The following is a 24134-nucleotide window of genomic DNA, read 5'->3' on the forward strand; positions in this document are numbered from 1 at the left end:
CCTCTGTACATTTGCCTTTTCTTGTCTTCTTACATAGGTGAGATCATACAATATTTGTCTTTTTGTAATTGACTTATTTTGCTCAGCATAATGTCTCCAAACTCCATCCATACTGTAGCATGTATCAAGACTTCATTTCTCCTACTGGCTGAGTAGTATTCCATTGTATGTATGTGCCACATTTTGTTTATCCATTCACGTGTCGATGGGAAGTTAGGTTCTTTTCACCTTTTGGCTATTATGAATAGTGCTGCAATGAACATTGGTATACAATCTTTGAGTTGCTACTTTCAAGTCTTTTGAGTATATACCTAGGAGTGGAATTGCTGGATCATATGATGGTTCTATTTTTAGTTTCGTGAGGAACCGCCATACTGTTTTCCACAATGGCTGTACCATTTTACATTTCCACCAGCAATGGATAAGGGTTCCAATTTCCCCACATCCTCACCAACATTTGTCATTTCCTGTTTTTTTTTTTTTTTTCAGCTTAGCAGTCCTAGTGGGAGTGGAATGGTATCCCATTGTGGTTTTCATTTGCATCTCTCTGATGGCCAATGACACTGAGCATCTTTTCATGTGTCTGGTGGCCATTTGGAAAACTCTGGTGGCATAGTGATTAAGTGCTATGGCTGCGAACCAAGAGGTCAGCAGTTCGAATCCACCAGGTACTCCTTGGAAACTCTATGGGGCAGTTCTACTCTGTTCTAGAGGGTTGCTATGAGTCGGGATCGACTCGACGGCAGTGGGTTTGGTTTTGGTTTGGTTGGTGGCCATTTGAATGCCGTATTCCTCTTGAAATGCAAAACTTGTGTCTTGAAGGTTGTCAAGCTAGGCATCTCCACAAACAGTAAACATACAAAAGAAATCTGATTGTTAGAATAAATTGGGGAAATATTTTACAGAGTACTGTCATCCATTACTGTCAAAATTACTAGGTTTTAAGATCTTGTATTTTCAGTTGAAAGGACTATCTACCTTTTCCTCTCCTTCTTCCAACTATTTACCATGGTTTTTTTTATATGACTATTTTTGGGTCACAGTTTGGCTGTTACCCTCCTCTTCTTGGGGAGATAACCCATGGTTTACCAAAAATATCACTGTTGCTGTCGTCATGTGTTGTCGAGTTGATTCCGACTTGTCGCGATCCTACAGGGCAGAGCAGAACTGCCCCCAGAGGGTTTCCAAGCCTGTAATCTCTATGAAAGCATAGTGCCACATCTTTCTCCTGCTAAGTGGCTGTTGGGTTGAACCTCTGATCTTCTGGTTAGCAGTCGAGTGCTTAACCACTGAGACACCAGGGCTCCTTAAAAATAGCACTAAACCAAAAAACCCAAACCCGTTGCTGCTGATTCTGACTCATAGCAACCTTATAGGGCAGAGCAGAACTGCCCTCACAGAGTTTCCAAGGAGCGGGTGGTGAATTCGAACTGCTGACCTTTTGGTTAGCAGCCAAGCTCTTAACCATTACGCCACCAGGGCTCCAAAAACAGCACTACTGGGTTTAAATGTTTTCATGCTAAATGGTACCATAATGAAATATAGGTCTTCCAAGTAAATTTTTAGTAGCTCTTCTCAATGTATTCACAAATATTTGAATGCCTACTTGTACGAGGGATACATCGGTGATCAAATAATTCATTCTTGGTAAATTTACCCTGGCTAGTGCTATTGGGAAAAAGCCTTAGTGGAGCAATGGTTAAACACTCGGCTGTTAACTATAAGGCTGGTGGTTCAAATTCACGCAGTGGCTCCGTGGGAGAAAGACCTGACAATCTGCTTCCGTAAAGATTATAGCTAAGAAAACCCTACGGGGCAGTTCTACCCTGTCATGTGAGGTCACTATGAGTCAGAATTGATTCGATGGCACCCAACAACAACTAATGCCACTGGAGGGCATTTTTCCTTGTCCTCCACCCTCTGGCCACATTCTTTTACCTCTTTGGGCTTTGGTTTTTCATTGATGAAAGGGGGGGACCAAATATCTTCCCCTTCACTCTCTTAGGGAGGTGGTAAAGGCAACTGACAGAGCACGTATGAAAAGTCCCTGAGTGCATGGGATTAAAAATGGCATGTGTTATAGACCATTATTATGAAAACTTTGACTCTCACAAATACACAAGGTGTGCTTCATGGTTAAGACAAACATAATTTCAACGTTAGGAAAACATAAAGGAAAACCACATGACACAGGGAGAGGTGAAATATTTATTATAAAACTTTCAATAGCCCTGAAACTATGGTACTAGATTTCTTTGTTCCTTATGGATTGGCTCATCCTCACACCAACTCTGATGTTTAGTTTAGTGACTTAACTTGGTAAATATCACGCTCCTGATGATGGCTGGTTATTATGGGAAGGCACGCTTCCCTCTCTGTAGACAGAACCTATAGTCTGCAAATTCCAATTTCTGTTACTGATCCTTTAAATTATGTCAGAGTCTCAAAATGAGTTGAGGATTAAAACACACAGACACAGGCAAACACATTCACATATGCAAACACTCTCAGATCCCAAGTGCTAAAGCTTAGCCAGGTTAGCAGACATACTGAATATATTTTAATGCTCTTGGCAACTACTCAAATTGTTGGTTACTGAACTACATGGAATCATTCCAGGACAAGAACCATGAACATGATGCTGACAGTAATGGACTGGCAACAGAGTAATAGGTTTCATGTTCTGTTAGGTTAAATCAAGCTGGAGACTAAATCCTCTTTCTTCAGGCACTATACATATGCATAACAACAGGTCTTTCCATGAATGTGTACTTAAAAAAAGTCTCTTTGCCATGAATAGACAGCTGGAATAGTACTAAATTATCAAAATATCTTTCTAGGTTTTAGGAGAGTGTCTTCTTCTCCAAAAACCGTCACCTTTTGATTTTTTGGGAGCTCATTATTGACGTTTGGATGATTCATTTCTTCAACTTTTCTTCCCTCCCCACTTTGTTGCTGCCTAGATAAGCCAGAAAAAACCAAACCCACTGCTGTCAAGTCGATTCCGATCATAGCGACTCTATAGGACAGAGTAGAACTGCCCCATAGAGTTTCCAGGAACGCCTGGCGGATTCGAACTGCTGACCTCTTGGTTAGCAGCCATAGCACTTAACCACTATGCCTAGACAGTAACTTGGAAACCCTGGTGGCATAGTGGTTAAGAGCTATGGCTGCTAACCACCAGGCGCTCCTTGGAAACTCTATGGGGCAGTTCTAATCTGTTCTATAGGGTCGCGATGAGTCGGAATCGACTCGACAGCGGCGGATTTAGTTTTTCTGGTTTTATATAGTAACTTTTGGTCTAGTTAAGAAAAAATAAGTCACTTATATTCGGGATGGTTCGGTGGAAAGGTTTCAGTGGGAGGATGTATTGCAACACTTGGCTAAAATGAGGTTTCAGGACAACTGGTCTCTGTATAGTTTCCTGTCACTTTGTCCTAGAGGTAATCGAAAGTCTATAACTTATTTCCTCGGAACTCCAAGAAAAGACATTTGAACCTAAGAGCAGAGAAGTTTGTCAAGCTATTCTTGTAGCTGATTTTACAGTTTATCTCCAAAAAAAGGCACTTAGCAGTAAATCAAGCAGCAAAGGTTACAATAGATGTGTGGAGACTCCTGTGATTCAAAATTGGATCACGCAATGTGAAAACTATTCCGATAGGTCCAGTATATTAAATTCCAAGGTTACAAGTACAATATCAACTCTGGAAAATTAAATTTAGAAACAGTAGCTCCATCTTAGGTAGTGAGAACAAAACAAGATTGAAAGCTGAAAACTTCTCATTTTATGGTTGTTATATATATATTTTTTTATCTCAGAACTGATTTGCAATTTGGCTTGATCTTTTCACAAGCCCATTTTGCAAAATTTGATTAGTTTAGTTGTTAGTGTAAAAGACATTTATTTTGCTCACTTGACAAATATTTACTGAGGGCCTAGAGCATATGCCAGGCTCTGTGCCAATGGTTGGGACATAAAGATGAGTAAGAGCTAATCCCACTGGAGGCTTGCGTGTTGCTGTGATGCTTAACAGGTTTCAGTGAAGGTTCTAGACTAAGATGGACTAGGAAGAAAGGTCTGGTAATCTACCTCCAAAAACCCACCAATGAAAACCCTATGGATCACAACCTATGACAGGGATGGTCAGGACCAGGCAGCCTTCTGTTCCACTCCACGTGGGGCCACCATGACTCAGGGGCAGACTTGACAGCAGCTAAGAATAACAACTAGTCCCGAGGAGTTAGTCCAGCTGGGGGTGACAAATGCATAAACAAACAGCTCACACGGTGAGAAGAATGTTACGAGAAGGATATGAGGGATGTTTGGAGGTTGGAAGGACTTCACTCCCTGTAGGAACTGGCGGTGGTAGAGGACAGGGTAAAGAAAGAATTGCTTACAGGGCAAAGTGTCTGGAGCTCAGTTCTGAAGGCTGAGTGGCAATTTGCCAGAGGGAAGTAAAGGGAAGCAGAAAGGCATCCAGCAGAGGCACTGAAGCTGAGAAAGAGTGGTGTCATCAGGAAACAAGGAGTTATTTCAGTACGCCACGGGGTGAGTGTCGGAAGAGGCTAGAGAGATACGCTGTGGCTTGCATGTCTTATTGCATGTGTGGGCCCTGGGTGGTGTGAATGGTTAAATGCTTGGCTATTAACCGAAAGGCTGGAGGTTAGAATGCACCTAGAGACACCTCGGAAGAAAGGCTTGGTGATTTACTTCTGAAAGCTCACAGCCATTGAAAATCCTAGAGAGCGCAGTTCTGCTCTGACACGCATGGGGTTGCCATGAATTGCAATCGACTGGACAGAAACTGGTTTTGCATGTCTTATTAAGGAGCTTGATATGTAACGGCAGTAGCAATAACAGTAATAACAATAACAGCAAACTAGTGCCAGACACTGTTCTGTGCACCTCGCATATATTAACTCATTTAATTTTTACCCATTGAGATAGTAACTATTATTATCCCCACTTAACAGTCAGTGAAACCAAGGATAAAAAGTATAAATATTGTACCCAGGCCAGAGATAAGCCATGTTTTGGGCCCCAGCTGCCTGGTTTCAGAGTCTGAACTCCCACCAGCTGCTTCACAGAGTCTCTCTGCAGGCAGCCCAGATGTTAGGAAGGGGAGGTACTTTCTAAAATGTCTCAACCCTGCTCTCCATTTGTTCATTCTTTAATCATTGACTTGTTCACTTATCTGCTCATTCAACAACCTTTTACCTAATATCTAGATCCCAGGATAAAGAAAACCTGGTCCCTAGCCTCAGTGTGCTCGTTTGTATTTAACGAAATAAAAAGGTGATGTTTCAAGGACTCCCTGTCCTGCCTGCTCATGCTGTATACTGAGTCTTAAAATACAGGATAAATAGCTAGAGTACCGGAAGAAAGGTAGACAAGATGAGGCCAAGTAAGAAGTCTATAAAAAGTAAGAAGTCCAACTAAACGTAAAATGTGGGCAGTCATTGATCTCAACCAAGAAAAAAAAAAAATGCACACACACAAAAGAAAAATGCCAAACAGTACCATTTCTACTCTATTACCATTATGTCCCTGGGTGGTGCAAACAGCTAACACGCTTGGCTGCTAATTAAAAGTCTGAATGATTGAGTCTACCCAGAGGTGCCTTGGAAGAAAATCCTGGCAATCTACTGAAAATTCAGCCACTGAAAACCCTGTGGAGCACAGTTCTAATGTGGCACACATACGATTGTCACGAGTCAGAACATACTCGACAGTAACTGGTATTGGAATTATGAATCAGTTTCTCTTTTGATTCTTTATACTTCTTTTCACTGTCTAAATTTTCTACAATCAGCAAGTACTATTTTCACAATCAGAAAAAAACATTATGCCAGTTGTCTTTCATAGTAGACCTTTTCCTTCCCTAAGTAAAGCACTTAGGAATTTTTAACTTTTACTCGGCTTGGTCCTGTGAGAATGATGATCAAGTGTGTTTTCCAATGGAGAAGTGATCAGCAAAATTTTTTAATTGTCTTTACAACTTTAAAGAGGTAAAATTTAATGAAAACACTGATTATTTCTCTGATTTAAAACTGATCCAAGCTTCCTGTTTAAAAACGTTGGACAAGCATTACTCAGAAAGTAAAAGATCTCCTGTTACATCAATCTCCGAGATAATTACAATCTATTCTATGTCAGATAGTTTTCTGAAGGATGACTTGTGGTGCAATGGTTAAGTGCTTGGTTGCTAACTTAAAGGTTGGCGGTTCGAATCTACCAGCCACTTGGAGGGAGAAAGGTATGGCAGTCTGCTTCCGTGTAGATTTACAGTCTAGGAAACCCTATGGAGCCATTCTACTCTGTCCTATGGGGTGGTATGAGTTGTAGTCAACTCAACGGTGGTGAGTTTTTTTGGTTTTTATATATTTTTCTCTTTTTTCCTACAAGTACATTTTATACACATAAGAAAATGATAGTTAAGGAAAATGAATCAAACTATATTATTCTGTAAGTTGATTCTTTTTAAGGTTAACAATGTAGTTTGGACATGTTTCCATGTCAGAGGAAGAGGGTTATTCCTTTCTTTTCTTTCAAGTGGCTGGACACCATCTTATCATATGAATAATCTGTAATTTCTTCAGCGAACCCCTCCTGAAGTGTACTTAGGCAGCTTCCAGTTTCCTACTATGAGGAATAATAATGCAAGAACGTTTTACGTTTATCTTTTTCTATTTCAGTAAAATTTTCCATGGGATAGTTTTTCCTAGACCTGGATGGAGTGCCGCTGAAAAGATAAACTCTTAATTTTAATGGATATCATCAAATTGCCCTCCAAAAAAAACCACATGGACTTTAAAATTTTTTTTTTTTTTTACTGTCTTTTTGGTGACAGTTTACACAGCAAATTAGGTTCCCGTTCAACAATTTCTACCCACATGGGTAGCTTGGGAGCCTCCAGGTTCACAGGCTCAAATGCTAAGTAGCAGGAAGATTCCGAGGCCAGTATGCTCCGTGCCCTATGGCTCTAAACATGGTAAGAGCACGTATTAGGTGATAGGCTGAGACTCTCCCTGGCCAAGTCTGCTAATAAATGGGCACACCTAAGATGGTCTTGGTCAAGAAATGGGGTAAGAAGGAGGATAAAAATAAATATGGTTGAACGTCTTGCAATAACTCTCTTTTTAGATAGGGTTACTAATGTTTGGCTCGCCTGTATCTCCACATTTATTCAAAGTACAAAGAGACAAGTACTTAATAGAAAAGAAGAGAGTGCAGTCAAGTCTAGTCAGGCGCTACTGCCATTTTAACATGCTATCTACACCTCTGAATGGCTTGAGATCCAGGTCAATATCGCTCTTTTTTTTTTTTTAATTGTGCTTTAAGTGAAAGTTTACATCTCTCATACAAAAACTTATACACACATTGTTATGTGACCCTAGTTGCTCTCCCTACAATGTGACAGCACACTCCCCCTCACCACCCTGTATCCCCTGTGTCCTCTCAGCCAGCGCCTGTCCCCCTCTGCCTTCTCATCTCACCTCTGGACAGGAGCTGCCCACTTAGTCTCACGTATCTACTTGAGCGAAGAAGCACACTCCTCACCATTATGATTTTATGTCTTACCGTCCAGTCTAATCTTTGTCTGAAGACCAGGTCAACATCTCTTGACTGACTCCCAAGATGCCTTGCTTACGGCGTGAGAATTGACCTAGGTTTTGTCCTGAGGCCAGATCTAACACAGGGCAACACATAGAAGGCTCAGAGTTGCCTTTGTTTGCTTCATTACTTAGATGTATGTGTGTCTCTAAAAAAGCATTTTCAAAAGTGTGATCAAAGTGTGATCACAGTCCATTAATAAGTATTGCTTGCAAGAAGAATTTCCTGTGCAGATAAGTTTGGAAAATATTGGGTTAAATAAAATCGAACAGATTTGTGTATTCAGGGACTGTTTGAAGTCTTTAATATGTCAAGACACACAGTGAATTTCTAAGAATGTGGTAATAATATTCAGTATTTCTTGCTCTTTTTGACATGGAAAAATTGTATGAGCATGAGACAGGGTTTAGAGCCTTAGCTGTAAGTTATAGTGTGTGTGTGTGTTTGATTAAAAAATCCTAATTGTGTTTGTGAGATTCCTCATATTGCGGAGCCAAGAAAAGATCCCAAACTGCTTTTTATACAACTTTAGGAAGGAATAACAAGGAACATCAAAGAATTCACGGTATGTTCAGCATCTCCAGTCTCTGGCATCCTTCAGAAATGTTATGTCTTAGAAAGTGTCATCAACCTTGTTCTTTTAAAAATAAACACACATACACACATGCTGTTGTGTGCTATTGAGTTGATTCCAACTCATAATGACCCTACACATACATATGCACACAAAAAAACCCTTAAGACTGAGAGCAATCCACAGGAAGGTATGAAACCAGAAACCAACCCACTGCCATCGAGTCGATTCTGACTCACAGAGACCCAGGAGGACAGAGTAGAACTGCCCCATAGGGTTTGTGAGGCTGCAAATCATTGTGGAAGCAGACTGCCACATCTTTCTCCCGTGGAGGGGCTGGCAGGTTCGAACTGTTGACCTTTCAGTTAGCAGCTGACCACTTAACCATTGCACCACCAGAGCTCCTGCGGGAAGGTACTAAGTGCTAAATACTATAGTGATAACGCAGCACTCATCAGAGACCTGGCCCTTAACAGGCACACAACACCTTTTAATTGAATGAGTACCAAACCAGATGCTGTGGGGTTGGCTCTGACTCACGGCGACCCCCTGCATGTCAGAGTAACACTGTAGTCACAGGGTTTTCAATGGCTGATTTTTCAGCCGTAGATCACCAGACCTTTCTTCCAAGGCACCTCTGGGCTCTAACCTCTGACCTTTCGTTAAGCAGTTAAGCATGTTAATTTATTTCACCAGGTGAGTGAATTGCCAACGAAACCCAGTGCCATCAAGTAGAACTGCCCCATAGGGTTTCCAAGGAGTGGCTGGTGGATTTGAACTGCTGACATTTTGGTTAGTAGCCAAGCTCTTAACCACTGTGCCACAAGGGCTCCTGAGTGAATAAAGAAAGGCCAATATGGTTTCTGGAGCCAGACTGCCTGGGTCTGATCACTCCACTAGTAATGAGCTGTTTAACCTTGGTCAGGTCATGAAAGCTGTTTAGGCCTCCATGTCCTCATCTGTGAAAGCAGCAATAAAGAACAGTGCTGGTTGTCGTGAGGGTTACATGAGTCAATACACAAAAAGCACTTAAAAACCAGTGCCTGCTATTTAATAAACTGTCAGTCAAGACCACGCTCCCCCTCCGTCCTCCCATCCCCCTTCTCCCTGTCGCAGCAGAGGAGGGAGATGAGGCTGTGTGTGACCTGTACCACAGAGCGCCTCATGAACCCCGTTTTCTGTCTTTTCATTATTATCACAATTTTATACACACGGAAAAAGGCAAGGTGGCCAATACTTGTTTACTTTTCCAAGCATGTCTTCAAATCACTGATAAAAAAAAGGAGGGAGAGATAAATACTGGCTGATCACTAAAATCATAGATACGGTCAAGGAAGCCTCTAAGAATCATAACTGGGATAAGCCTGGTCCAATTTTACGCGTTTTGGCTTTTTCTAGCATGCGGCAGGTTGTCCACAGCCCGCACGCCGAGTGCTTCCAGGGTTCCCTTGTCAGTTTCAGCATTTCCACATCACATTACCTGGCATGGGTGGTTATTTTTGAAAAGAAAAGTTGTGCCCCTCTGCATTCTCATCAAAGAAGCCAAACAGGTTCAAGAGCCCTCACTTGAACGATGACTCTAACAACAGCTTGCACGCTCTGCGGGACACTCGAGCCGTATGGGCAGTTCCTAACTCTCTGGTAGGTTCTGTTCTAACACGAGTGTGCATGAACTCCTAAAACATCCTCTCAGAAGTGGTGCTCCATCCCCAGCCCAACCTGCAGAGGCCATGTGGCCCCTGATGTACAGAGGCACATTTTAAACTCCTTTAGGCTAATAGTGTCAACACGTGAAGCAAGGTTCAGGATCAGGAAAAAGGGGGCGCTTAAACTTAGGATGCCAGGGGTGTGTCTCCCCCATATGCACCAGGCAGACGCCCCTCATCCATTGAGGGGACAGTATGTGTCGTGGTTATACTTATAGACGCTGGCATCACACTGCATGGGCTGAATCCCAGCTATTTCCACTTACCAACCGTCTTAGTTATCTAGTACTGCTATAACAGAGGAGCCCTAGTGGTGCAGTGGTCAAGGACTTGGCTGCTAACCAAAATGTCAGCAGTTCGAATCCACCAGCTGCTCCTTGGAAATCCTATGGTATGATTCTACTCTGTCCCATAGGGTTGCTATGAGTTGGAATCAACTCGATGGCAATGGGTTTGGTTTGGGTGGTTTTGCTATAACAGAAATACCATAAGCAGATGGCTTTAACAAAGAGAAACCTATTCTCTCACAGTTTGGGAGGCTATAAGTCTGAATTCAGGGCACCAGCTCCAGGGGAAGGCTTTCTCCCTCTGTTGGTTCTGGAGGAAGGTTCTTGTCATCAATCTTCCCCTGGTCTAGGAGCTTCTCAGCACAGGGACCCTGGGTCCAGAGGGCACACGCTCCTGGCTCCTCTTGTTTGGTGGCAATGAGGTCCCTCCTCCCCCTGCTTGCTTTTCTCTTTCATATCTCAAAAGAGATTGACTCAAGATACAACCTAATTTTGTGGATTGAGTCCTGGCTCATTAACATAACTACCTCTAATCTGCCTTATTAACATTATAGAGGTAGGATTTACAATACTTAGGAAAATCACATCAGCTGTCAAAATGGTGGATAATTTCACAATACTGGGTATCATGACCTAGCCAAGTTGACACACATTTTTGGGGGACACAATTCAATCCAGAATATCAACTCTGAGACCTTGTACATGTTACTTAACCTTTGGGCCTCAGTATCTCCATCTGTAAAATGGGGGACAGTGATAGTACTTCCCTGATAGGGTTAGACTGAGAACTAAATGAATTAATATACATAGTAAATGCTTAGCAAACCATATGTATTCAATACATGTTGGTTGCTATGACTTGCCTCCTCTGTCAGCAATGGGAACAAGGGCCCCTCAATAGTGAGTCATCAAAGGCACTTCTTATATCCCAGGAGCAATGACTAAAAGGAGACTGAGACAAATAAGAGGTCCTTTTAAGGGCCAGGGTCTCCTGCTGGCATAACTGACCAAGGACACTTCTCCTACCTCCTGGCTGTCTGACTTTAAGCAAACTGCTTGACCTCTCCGTGCCTCAGTTCCTTTATTTGTAAAAGTGGATCATAAATTTCCTTCTTCATGGGTTATCCAAAACCAGTTGATCCCAATCTGCACTATAAGCCATGAGGAGTCCCTGGATGGTACAAATGGTTAACATACTCAGCTACCAACTGAAAGGTTGGAGGTACAGGTCCACCCAGAGGTGTCTCAGAAGAAAGGCCTAGAGATCTACTTCCAAAAAATCAACATTGAAAACCACAGTTCTACTCTGTCACACGTGAGGTCATAGGGGAAGGCTTTCTCTCTCTGTTAGCTCTGGAGAAGGTCCTTGACGTCAATCTCCCCCTGAACTAGGAGCTTCTCGGCAGGAACCCTAGGTCCAAAGGAGGTGCTCTGCTCCTGGCACTGCTTCCTTGGTGGTTTGAGGTCCCCCCTCTCTGTTCACTTCCCTTTCCTGTAATCTCTTGAGAGATAAAAGGTGCTGCAGGCCACACCCCAGGGAAACTCCCTTTACATTGGATCAGGGATGTGACCTGGGTAAGGGTGTTACAATCCCACCCTAATCCAATTTGACATAAAATTACAACACAAAATGGAGGATAACCACTCAACACTGGAAATCACGGCCTAACCAAATTGACACATATTTTTGGGGGACACAATTCAATCCATGACACCACGTTACAGAAAGGATCAAACATAATTAAATGTATACAGCTGAGCATAGTGCCCACACACAAAAAATGTCTAGGGAAGGCTCTTTGGACATTCCTTTTGTTCCCATCAGTCTCAGGGCTGAAAATCAATTTCACATCTTCTTCTCTCTGGTTGCTAACAGGAACTCACAAGGCTTCTTCCTTTTTAACTGCTAGTAAAGAAGGGGAGGAGTCCCTGGGTGGTACAGACAGTTAACGAGCTCCGCTGCTAACCAAAAGGTTGGAGGTTCTAGTCCATCCAGAAGTGCTGTGGAACAAAGTCCTGGCAATCTACTTGCAAAAAATCAGTTATTGAAAACCCTGTGGAGCACAGTTCTACTCTGATACACATGGGGTCACCATGAGTTGCAGGTGACTTGACAGCAATTGGTAAAAGAAGGGCAGGACTGAAAAGGCTTTTTTCTAGAGTCTTGTCTCTGAACTTTGCTCTTATATTTCTCCAACTGAGGCCCATAGACGAATCTCTCTGCCCTCTAACATCAGATTCATGGGGAGTGCTTGTTTAACACGCAGAAAATCCAGAGGTTCTTTAACTCAAGTGGACCGGAGTCTCACCTGAGAACGTTGTTGAAGAGCTGGATTTCCAGCTCCGTCCCTCCCATCTCCCTGAATTCTCTTTCTGTGGTCTGGACAGAGGCAGAGGGGCTGCAGCCTGCTCATTAAACGTAAGCATTTGTCGTAAATCGGATAGAGGAAGTCGTAGGTCACACGGTGACAACTGCTGGCCTAATCTCACCTCAGCATTTTCAAAGTGGAAAAATAGAGGCTCTGAGAGGTTGGATACCTTTCCCCAGATCACACAGCTGGTACAGCCCAAAGGTTGCCTTTGCCCTGAGACCTTTCCTTAGAATTATATTTCCTTGCCAAAATCAAAACACGTTTTGATTTCTAATGTATCTTCTCATATTCCAAATTACAGTGGGTCATGGAAGACAGCAAACAGAAACACCCCATCCTTCGGATTACTTTACAAGGACAGGCACACAGTAAGCCGAGTTTTGTCAGATACATGTTTTACTCAGAGAACAAAATTGATTTTCACCAATGTTTAAATTGAGATTTAAAATACCCGAAGAAACATCAAAAACATCCTCAGGGCATTTCCAGTTACAAATAGCTTCAAACAATACTTGGCAGGAGGTACCAAACCAAAGATCAAACCCGTTGGTCTTGAGTCGATTCTGACTGGTAGCAACCCTACAGGACTGCAGTGGGTAGGCACCCGATAAAGAATCACTGAATAAAGGCTTTTACAGGTACTTAGCTGTAGGCATGGTTGAATTTGGCTTATACATCATTGCTTCATACCTGTAGTCTACAGAACTAATTTTCTATAGGACTGTTATTGACATCTAAAGGATTGAAGAAAAATCAAACGGGTTTTTGATTTTTTTTAAATCTTAGACTAGATATGAAATTTTCTCCTTTACCAAATCATTTTCCTTTTCTGATGAGGATAAGTAATTTATAGTTAGAATTAACTACAATATTACTAAATGTTACTCATTTGTACCCTGAGATGATTTCTTCAGCACTTTGGGTGTTCAGTTTCTCAGGGAATTTAGACATTTTCATGTGTTTTGCCCCTAGTCAAATTACACATCAGAAAAGTCATTTTTGTTTTTCTCTTACCTTCTTGGGAAGCAAGATTGGATTATCAGCCACATTAGTTCATTTACTGAGTTAATCAACAATGCATTGAACGCCAATTGTGCCAGACTGTGTACACAGGTAGCCACTGGTGTTACACAGTAAACATAGTAAACAAAAGTACAAAGTCTTTATCCGGCTACCCTAGACACCCAAACTCAGAAATAATGAACAATATTGCTGTCAACACATTTATGTGTCACTGACTGCTCATTCTCTGTGTAGTATGGACCGTGATAATTATAAAACAACTGGGAACCACCCAATGTTTCAAATAGCATACTCGTGAGGCTGAATTTTATGAATATAAATCCATTTATATATCCACACAAAACTCCAGCAACTGTATGAAACCTTATCATGAGTCATATTTTTTACTAACCAAGCATATAAAAAGATATTGTGGCTTTGTCAGTGTTTGCAAATAAGAGTTGTCTCTTCCCGCTTGCACGCTTCTGTCCCCAGTGGAAGGGACTAGCAGTAGGGGAAAGCTGTCTGGCAGGGGGGAAGAAGTGGTATGTGGATGGATTATCAGAGGTGCTCACCATGTCACTGGGGAGAATATCCCCTGCTCAGTGTGGAAGGGAGCCTCATTCAACTTTCAGATCTAGCAGTGAGCCCTAAATTAATTTCAGGAGCCCTGGTGGCATAGTGGTTAAGAGCTCAGGCTGCCATCCAAAAGGCTGGCAGTTCGAATCCACCAGCCGCTCCTTGGAAACCCTATGGGGCAGTTCTACTCTGACCTAGAGGGTTGCTATGAGTCAGAATGGGCTTGACAGCAAGGGGTTTGGCTTGGTTTGGGACCAACCACCGTGACTCACTTTTCCCAATCAACATTCCACCTATGTGTGTGTGTTCTACAGCTAAGACTATGTTATCATAAAAGTTATTGACTCCTGATGCCACAGTTCAAATGATATTCCTTATGTGGAATGTTCTTACATAACCATGTTGCTGATATTAGTTGTCGTCGAGTCAGACTCTGACTCATGGTGACCCCATGTACAACTGAATGAAATGCTGCCGGTCCCTCTGCCATACCCATGATTAATTGCAGATAGGATCATTGTGATTCATAGGGTTTTCACTGGCTGATTTTTGGAATTAGATCCCCAGGTCTTTCTTCCTAGTCCATCTTAGTCTGGAAGCACCACTGAAACCTGTTCAGCGTCATGACAACAGGTAAACCTCCACTGACAGGCGGGTGGTGGCTGTACAGGAAGTACACGGGCCAGGAATCAAACCTGGGTTTCCCTCATGGAAGGTGAAAATTCTACCACTGAACCATATGTCTTTTTTTTTTCTAAATTTTATTTAGTTTGTTGTTGCTGTTGAGAATATACACAGCAAAACATATACCAATTCAATAGTTTTTATATGTACAATTTAATGGCACTGATTACATTCTTCGAGTTGTGCAACTATTCTCACCCTCGTTTTCTGAGCGGTTCCTCCCTCAATAACATAAACTCTCTGCCCCCTAAAGTTCCTACCTAATCTTTCGAGGTGCTGTTGTAAATTTGATCCCATATAGATAGTTCTTAAAAGAGCATAATGCTCAAGGCAAACCTTTTTACTGGTTAAACTATTGTTTGGTTTTAAGATGAATTGAGGGGATTTTTTTTTTTTTAATAATTTTTATTGTCAGTCTCTCACACAAAAACCCATATACGCCTTGCTACACACTCCCAATTACTCTCCCCCTAATGAGACAGCCCGCTCTCTCCCTCTACTCTCTCATGTCCATTTCGCCAGCTTCTAACCCCCTCCACCCTCTCATCTCCCCTCTAGGCAGGAGATGCCAACATAGTCTCAAGTGTCCACCTGATCCAAGAAGCTCACTCCTTACCAGCATCCCTCTCCAGCCCATTGTCCAGTCCAGTCTATGTCTGAAGAGTTGGCTTTGAGAATGGTTCTTGTCCTGGGCCAACAGAAGGTCTGGGGGCCATGACCACTGGGGTCCTTCTAGTCTCAGTCAGAGCATTAAGTCTGGCCTTATGAGAATTTGGGGTCTGCATCCCACTGTTCTCCTGCTCCCTCAGGGGTTCTCTGTTGTATTCTTCAGGGGATATTTTTGATTTAAGATTTAAAAATTATCTCAGGGCAATAATTTCCGGGGTTCATCCAACCTACATGGCTCCAGAAAGTCTAGAGTCCATGAGATTTTGAAATTCTTTTATGCATTTCTTCCATTTTGATCAAGAGTCTTCTATAGAAACTTTGATCAAAATGTTCAGTAACGGTGGAGACCATCCAGTTCTTCTGGTCTCATGGCAAAGGAGGTAGTTGAGCCACACATTCTATATTCTCCTCCTATTCCCAACTTTCCTTCTTCCTCTGTTGCTCCAGGTGAATAGAGACAAATTGCTGAGCCTTGGATGGCCACTTGCAAGTTTTTAAGACCTTATGCAACAAACTAGGAGGTAGAAGTACTAAACTCGTTATTAGGCCAATTGATTGGGATGTCCCATGGAACTATGACACTAAACTTCCAAACCAAGGAATCAAATCCCATGAGGTGTTTGGTTGTATATAAGCAGCCTCAGCAGCTTCTCTTTTTTTTTTTTTTTTGTCCTTCTTGTAAATATATCTTTCACACTACTTTTGCCAATTCAGCTTTTTATATGTGTACAACAGTAATCAGCTGTGCAAACCTACCCTTAGTCAATGTGATTTTTCCATCACTGTTACCCCCCTTTTTCCCCTCCATCCCACCCCTGGCAACTACTAGTAAACTTTGGTTTCTACATATTTGCCTTTTCTTGTCTTTTTATATAAGTAAGGTTATACAATATTTATCCTTTTGTGATTGGCTTATTTCGCTCAGCATAATGTCTTCAAGTTCCATCCATACTGTAACGTGTATCAAGAATATTTTCTAGCTTAGTTAGAAAATATTCAACATTAGATTCCTACAACTGCATTTAAAAAAACTCTCCCAACAGTTATAGTGTCTTACGATTTTATAAAACTTCAAAATTTTTTGACAAGCCACAAAACATTCCTATTCAAAAAAGAGCTCCCTGGAGCTGATATTCATAAGATGGGAGTAAAAAAAAAAAAAAATTCTGCTTTTTATTACTTCCTCAAAACCAACAGAATTTATTATTACTTCCTCAAAACCAACAGGATTTATCATACAAAGCTACTAGAGAAATATCACGAGTTTAAGTTTGAGTGCTAACTTTCCTTGCATTAGCAACAGAGCAAACAATAAATCAAGGAATATATTTCACTGGATCATGGCCAGCTAGGCAGTAAAAAATATCACAAGGGTGATTGTATTTCTCCACATAGGTGATGATGGCTAACTGTGGTTTATAAAATGTTTTCCTGCCCCAGTAAATGCTGCAAAAGTGTCTGTGTAAGTGTCTATCAATGAGTCAACCCTTGGAGTACTTAGGGAAGCCCCAGTCCTAGAGAAAAGAGGCTATAGTGAAGCTTTTGATGCTGGAGACATTTATTTTTCCTAAAGACCTAGCCAAATATTCTAATATGAATACTTCTGCTTCTGGCCAAAATAGAGTAATAGGAACTGGATTTACCCTCCTATCTGAAACAACTTAAAAAACAAAACAAAAACCAGACAATTTACATAAAACAGTTTTCAAAATACTGAACAACAAGCAACAAAGGACAGCGAAATGAATGAGGTGAGCCCTATAATTGTTCCAACTTACTGCCCTGAGAGGGTTTCCCATGCGAAAGGGTAGAGCAGGGAGGTGGAAACACAGTCTTTGGGTTGAGAAGATGGAGCTAAGACAGTGAGGAGACCAAATTGGACAGAATTTGCAGAACGGAGTACCAGGGATGAAGGAGCTGCACAGAAAAAGACCCTGGAGATCTGCAGAGGGTGTCCCTTGAGTATTCAGCAGAGTACTGATCATTACACATGTGGGAAGAGAGTACCCAAGGCTGAGGGGAGGCCATTCCAAAGGGTGAGAGGGAAGATTGCTTGGTGCTCATGCAGCGCTAGAAATGGTGCCTTTTCCCCACTAGCCAGACTGGAAAAACTTGTAATTCATGAGGCATTGAGTAGAGTACTCAGGAAGGTCTTGCCTCAGTAATGGGGAATAATTAGCTCTAGAACAAGCACTGCTCTGGGCCTGCCTAACAAATCACAAACACAAAACCTGAAAAAAGTCAAACTGTTTCCAAGAAACTAAACTGTACACTTGAGCAAAGTTTGGGAACATTTAGAGGGATACAAAAGTATATAGCACTCAAAAAAGATAAACTTAGCAATGTCTGGCATCCAGTCACATATCCCCAGGCATGCAAAGAGGTAGGAAAATATGACTCATAAGAAGAGAAAAATCAATTGATCATAACTGACATAGATAATAGAATAAGGATATTAAAACAATTATTATCACTGTATTGCCTGTACTTCATATATTCAAAGTTAAGAAGTCACATGTAAAATGTAAAAAAGACCCAAATCAAGGTTCTAGAGATAAAAACTACAATGCACTGGATGGGGTTAATGGCAGATTAGATTGCAAAAGAAATGATTAGTGAACTTGAGGACAGCAACAGTAGTTACCCAACATAAAACACAGAAAAAGGGATGTAAATAAAAAGAAAAGAGCATCACTGAGCTGTGGGAAAACTTCTAGTGGCTAGATATATATGTAATTGGAGTCTGCAAAGGAGGGAGGGGTGTGGACAGAAAAAATCTTTAAAGAAATAATGCCTAAAAAATTTCCACATTTGGACCAGGAAACTAGACGGTGCCTGGCTACCACTACCAACTGTTCTGACCAGGGACACAATAAAAGGCTCCAGATAGAATGGGAGAAAAACATAGAAAAAAAAATTCAAATTCCTATAAAGGCCAGCCCTACTGGAATGCTAGGGACTAGGGGAATTCCCAAAACTCTCCTTAGATACCCTTTGAACTTGGAACTGAAGCTATTTCTGGTGGTCACCTTTCAACCAAATAATGGATTGTCTTGTAAAATAAACAACATCTCCCATGAGTAATGTGTTTCCTTAAAAATCAACTATATGAGACCAAAGGTCAACATTTACCTGAAAGCAAAGATGACGTGAAAAGGAAGGGAAGGGAAGCTAGATCAATGAAAATAGAACAAACAGAATGGAAATAACGAGAATGCTGACAAATTATGACAATTGTAACCAATGCCATGGAACAATCTGTATAAAAATTGTTAAATGGGATCCTAATTTGTTGTATAAACATTCACCTAAAACACAAATATTTTTTTAAAAATTCCCACATTTGATAAAAACTGTAAACTCACAAATTCAAGATGCTCAATAAATGCCAACAACAAGAACAATAAAGAATGATATGCCAAGCATCCCATAACCTAACTGCTCAAGGTGGTGAAGAAGAGAAAAATTTAAAAGCAGCCTGAGAGAAAAGACACACTGTGCACAGAAGTACAAAGATAAGATTGACAGTAAATTTCTCATCTGAAACAATGCAAGCAAGAAAACAGTGGGACAATGCCTGTAAATATTGGTGGGGGTGGGGGGATGCCCTGCCAACATAAAATTCTAAATGAAGGCAAATAAAGACATTTTTCAGACACAAGCTGAAAGAACTTATCACAAGCAAACTCACATTACAGGAAATGTTAAAGGAAGCCTTTCAGGCTGAAGTACAATGATAGCAAATAGAAATGTAGATCAACACAAAAAGAATGAAGAGCAATGGAAATGGTAACTACATGAGCAAATACATGAGGTTTTTTTCTTATTATTTAAATATTTTTAAAGATAACTGACTGCTTACAATGTCACGTGTATCTATAACATATAAAAGTAAAACGTATAGCATAAAGGCTGAGAGGAGAAATGGAAGTATACTATTGTAAGAATCTTATAATAGATAAGACATGCAGAAAAACATTTGATAAAATCTACCTCTGCCATCCATTCCTGATAAAAACTCTCAGCAAACCAGGAACAGAAAGGAACTCCCTCAACTGATAAATAGCATCTATGATAAACTTTTTTTTTTTTTTTTTGCTGGGATGATAAACCCACAGCTAACATCATACCTAGTGGTAAAAGGCTGAATTTTTCATCCTGAGATCAGAAATAATTATTCAAGAAATAATGCCTGAAAAATGTTCTTTCTCAACACTTGGATTCAACATTTTACTGGCAATTCCAGCCAGGGCAATCATGCAACAAAAATAAATAAAAGGCAGCCAGATTGCAAAGGAAGGAGTGAAACTATATTATTGAGATGACACGATTATGAAGAAAATCTGATGGAATCTACAAAACAACTACCAGAAGTAATGAGTGAGGGTAACAAGGTTGCAGGATACAAAATCAATATACAAATATCAATTGTATTTCTATACGCTAGCAATAAACATTCAGAAATTGAATATATGAAAATACCATTTACGATTGCATCAAATAATATGAAATACTTAGGGATAAATCTGATAAAAGACCTGGATACTGAAAGCTACAAAACTCTGCTGAGAGAAATTAAAAAAAAAAAAAAAGGTCTAAATAATAAATAATCTAAATAGTTGAAAACTCAATATTATTAAGATGTCAGTTCTCCCCAGGCTCTAATCTGTAGCAATCCTAATCAAAACCTCAGCAGGCTTCTTTTTTTGTGGGGGGGTAGACATTGACAAGCTGATTCTAAAATTTATTTGGAAATGCAAAAAACCTAGAATAACTGAAACAAATTTGAAAAAAGAACAATTGGAGGGTGTACTGATCTCAGGACACATTACAAAGCTGCAGTAATCAAAATACTACGTTGTTGGTATAAAAGTAGACAAATAGATGAAGGGACAGAATAGAGAGTCTAGAATAAACCACACATAGATGCGCGACTGATTTTTGACAAAAGTGTAAAGACATGCGGTGGAGAAAGGCTAGTCTTCTCAACAAATGGTGCTGGGACTACTGAATATTCATACACAAAAAAATGAACTTCAGTCCATACATTGTACCATATACAAAAATTAACTCAAAATGGATCACAGACCTAAATGTAAACCCTAAAATTCCAAAACTTCTTGGAGAAAATCTTTGTGACCTTGGGTTAGGCAAATATATCTGAGATACCCTATTAAAAGTACAATTCATTAAAAAAAAAAAAAAAAAACCTGATAAATTGGACTTCATCAAAATAAAAACGTCTGCTCTTCAAAAGACACTGTTAAGAGAATGCAAAAAAAACAAGCCAGACTGGGAGGAAATATTTACAATGCATACGTAACTGATACATTACTTGTATCCATAATATATAAACTCTGAAAACTCAGTACTAAGAAGAGAAACAACCCAAAGTAAATGGGCAAAAGATGTGAATAAATCCTACACAAAGAAGATATATTGATGTCACATAAATACATGAGAATATGCTCAACATCATTAATCAATAAGGAAATGCCATTTAAAACCACAATGAGATACCACCACATACCTAATAGAGTGGCTAAGATTAACAAAGACTCACCATCCCAAGTGTTCGCAAGGGTGTGGTGGAGGAATGAGAACCCTCTGCACTGCTGGCAGGAAAGTAAAGTAGTACAACCGCTTTGGAAGGACCTTAAAAAGTTAGACATGTATCTACCACATGATCTAGCTATTCCTCTTCTAGGTATTTACCAAAGGGGGGAAAAGAAAGTTCATGTCCATACAAAAAACATGCACATGAAGGTCCTTTCAGCTTTATCTGTAGTAGTCCCCAAGCTGGTATAATCCAAATATCCATCAACAGGTGAATGGATAAACAATTTAAGGTAGGCCCTTACAATGGAATACTACCCAGTTCCCAGTGCCGTTAAGTTGATTCTGACTCATAGTGATCCTACAGGTCAGGGTAGAGCTGCCCCGTAGAGCTTCCAAGGGGCGCCTGGCGGAATCGAACTGTTGACCCTTTGGTTAGCAGCCGTAGCGCTTAATCACTACACCATCAGGGTTTCCGATGGAATACTACCTAATAATAAAAGGCAATTGACTATTGATACACACAACGACATGGATAAATCTCAAAATAATTATGCTCACTGGAAGGAACCAGGCTAAAAAAAAAAAATTATGTACTATATGATTCCGTTTATATAAAATTCTAGAAAATACAAACTAATCTGTTGTGAGAAAAAGCAGATCTGTGGTTGCTGAGTATATTCACTACCTTAATTACAGTGATTGTTGCATGGGTATTATAAATGCCAAAACTTAATTATTGTACACTTTAAATATGTACAATCAATTAGACCTCAATAAAGCTGTTAAAAAAACAAAAACAAAAACCTGCCCTTCCTGTATCTCACACAAAATTTAATGTCTGTGTGCAGTGGTCTTCCCTTAACATTTGTGGGGACTAGGGGGAGAGTATAAATGTAGGTCCCCTAACCCATAGCCTGTCCCCTCTTTCCAAGCTAGGCACCATCCAGCTGCCCCTGGGCACTCCTTAGATTTAGGGAGATGCCCAAGGAGAGTTCAGTAAATCATTAGGAAGACAGGGCCAGAGAGGAGGCTGCCATAGACCTCAGAAGCAGGCACGGGGTATGGGCAGGGAATTCTCATCCTGAGCACTGGCACCATAATGTAGAGAGTGGAGCTAAGCTCCAGATGGGCACACCTTGGCCCACAGACCAAGCATGGTTTGAGAAGGATACTACCCAGAGTGGTACTGTAGGCTGCCAGTCTGCAAGGAGTTAAGACAAACACTGAGAGAATAGGTTCAGTATGTTTTTACTTATAAGAGTTTACTAATCAAGATTTAATGAAGACTGAAGAATGCTAGGTGTCCCAGAAGAGGAAGTTAAGTAAGTACTAAAGGCAGGGAAGGAAGGAAGAAGTTGGGGAAAAAATAAGCTTTGGAATCAGAAAGATCTAGAACACAGAGTTCCACCTCCAACATTTATTAACTACTTGGCTGTGGGCAAGTTACTTAGTTTCTTTGTGTCTTTTCTGAAATAGATGTCATGATTGTTCTTATCTCATATAAAAAGTTTTATAGCAGTTTGATATGACTGCAACTCCAAGCACAGAATCATCTTTCTAGTAATTCATGGTTACTGAATTGTACAATAGTAATCTGTCCTTCATGGAAAGAATAGTAATAAAAAAGGAAAAAACAAAACAAAAAAAGTGGTCCTTTACCACAGGTATTTGAGACACTGCTGTAAAGCCCTTGGCTCTGAGCAGGGGCCCTGGATCTACGGTGGCTCAGGTGTGGAGGATCAAAGGTAGGGTCTGAACCTAAATAGTACTCGCTTTGAATTGTAAATACTGGTTTTTGAAAAATGCGGGGCATGCCCTGTTTAAAAATATTTCTGGCCTGACTTTTCTGAGGCTTTGATCACGACCCGGAGTGACCCATCTTTGTGTCTTTCTGAGTCATTCTGTGTGGCCTGTTAGCGGCATTTAAACTAATGGTGATTGTGTGTGAACAGGATCCCTTTGCAGACCATTGCCTTACCCACTCAGAATTTGAGAATAGCTGCTATTTTTTGCAGGGTAAGAATTTGTATTGATGGAAAAGATTATGGTCTTTTTCCCTTAGTTTGAAAAAGAAAACACAGGAAAGACTCCCTCCAACACCAGTTCCCCTGGAGTCAAAGAATGAAACAAACAGGGCACCTTACCTTGTGCACGCAGGACTTTGCATTCAGGAAAAACAGCTCCACGGTAGTTTTATCCTTTAAAAACGATATGCTCTCAATGTAAAACCTGCAAAACAGTACAGAAGTTTGTTTCTTCAGATTTCTTTCCTTCTGTCAACATGATTTCATTTCCTTATTTCCTGTTCCCCAAAAGCAGAGACAGAATTCTGAAGAATAGGGAATTGTGCGCTTTTTTTTTCTTTTCAAAAGAAATCTGCAAATATGGATGTGTATACATACATATATTCAGATACGATACGAATGTGTATGTTGTTGTTGTTGTGAGGTGCCATCAAGCCGGTTCTGATTCATAGCGACCCTATGCAAAACAGAACCAAAGGCTGCCTGGTCCTCACAATTGTTGCTATGCTTGAGCCCGTTGTTGCAGCCAGGGTATGTGTGTATATACATATATATAAGGTAGTCTTGATTTATCAGCCAACGTATATATACACATATATAAGGTAGTCCCGATTTACCATATATTTGAGTTATGATGAACTGCATTTATGGCCGTCTGGGTTGGGTTTTTTTGTACATCTTATCGTTAGTAATATGTACTACACACAACGTTGCATCATGTAATATGCTGATGTTATCAGTCTCAGATGTTCACTCCCGGATGTTAAACATCAGATTTATAAGGATACTGATAAAAAAAAGGCAACATTAATGAAAACTAAAAAAAAAAAAACAAGGTATTCCATTTACGCCAGAACCGATAAACCCTCTTCTAGAAATGTTTTGGTGTTGGAAGATAAGGTGGAGAGAAACCCTAAAGGGTATTCAACTCCAGACACAAATTCGTCTGTGTTGTTCATTCTTTGACACAAGTCCCGAGAGCCCACATCTCAGACAGCGTCCAGACAAAGCCCAGGGGAGCTCTGAGGCCACTGAGTAAGCACTGCTTGTCGTTCAGGGGTTT

General features: G+C 40.6%; 1 protein-coding gene across 13 annotated transcripts in view; it reads right to left on the reverse strand.

The window, feature by feature from the left end:
* The window catches only part of FRMD4B (FERM domain containing 4B), a 386278-nt gene that overhangs the window by 104212 nt on the left and 257932 nt on the right, over positions 1-24134 (reverse strand). For all 13 annotated transcript variants that reach the window (XM_049863176.1, XM_049863181.1, XM_049863177.1 and 10 more), the window contains one exon: positions 23192-23276. In XM_049863176.1, coding sequence (XP_049719133.1) covers positions 23192-23276 — 85 coding nt within the window. The remainder of the gene's footprint in view (positions 1-23191; positions 23277-24134) is intronic.

This window comes from Elephas maximus, chromosome 20 (genome assembly GCF_024166365.1).
Source record: "Elephas maximus indicus isolate mEleMax1 chromosome 20, mEleMax1 primary haplotype, whole genome shotgun sequence".
In the NCBI taxonomy this organism is placed as follows: domain Eukaryota; kingdom Metazoa; phylum Chordata; class Mammalia; order Proboscidea; family Elephantidae; genus Elephas; species Elephas maximus.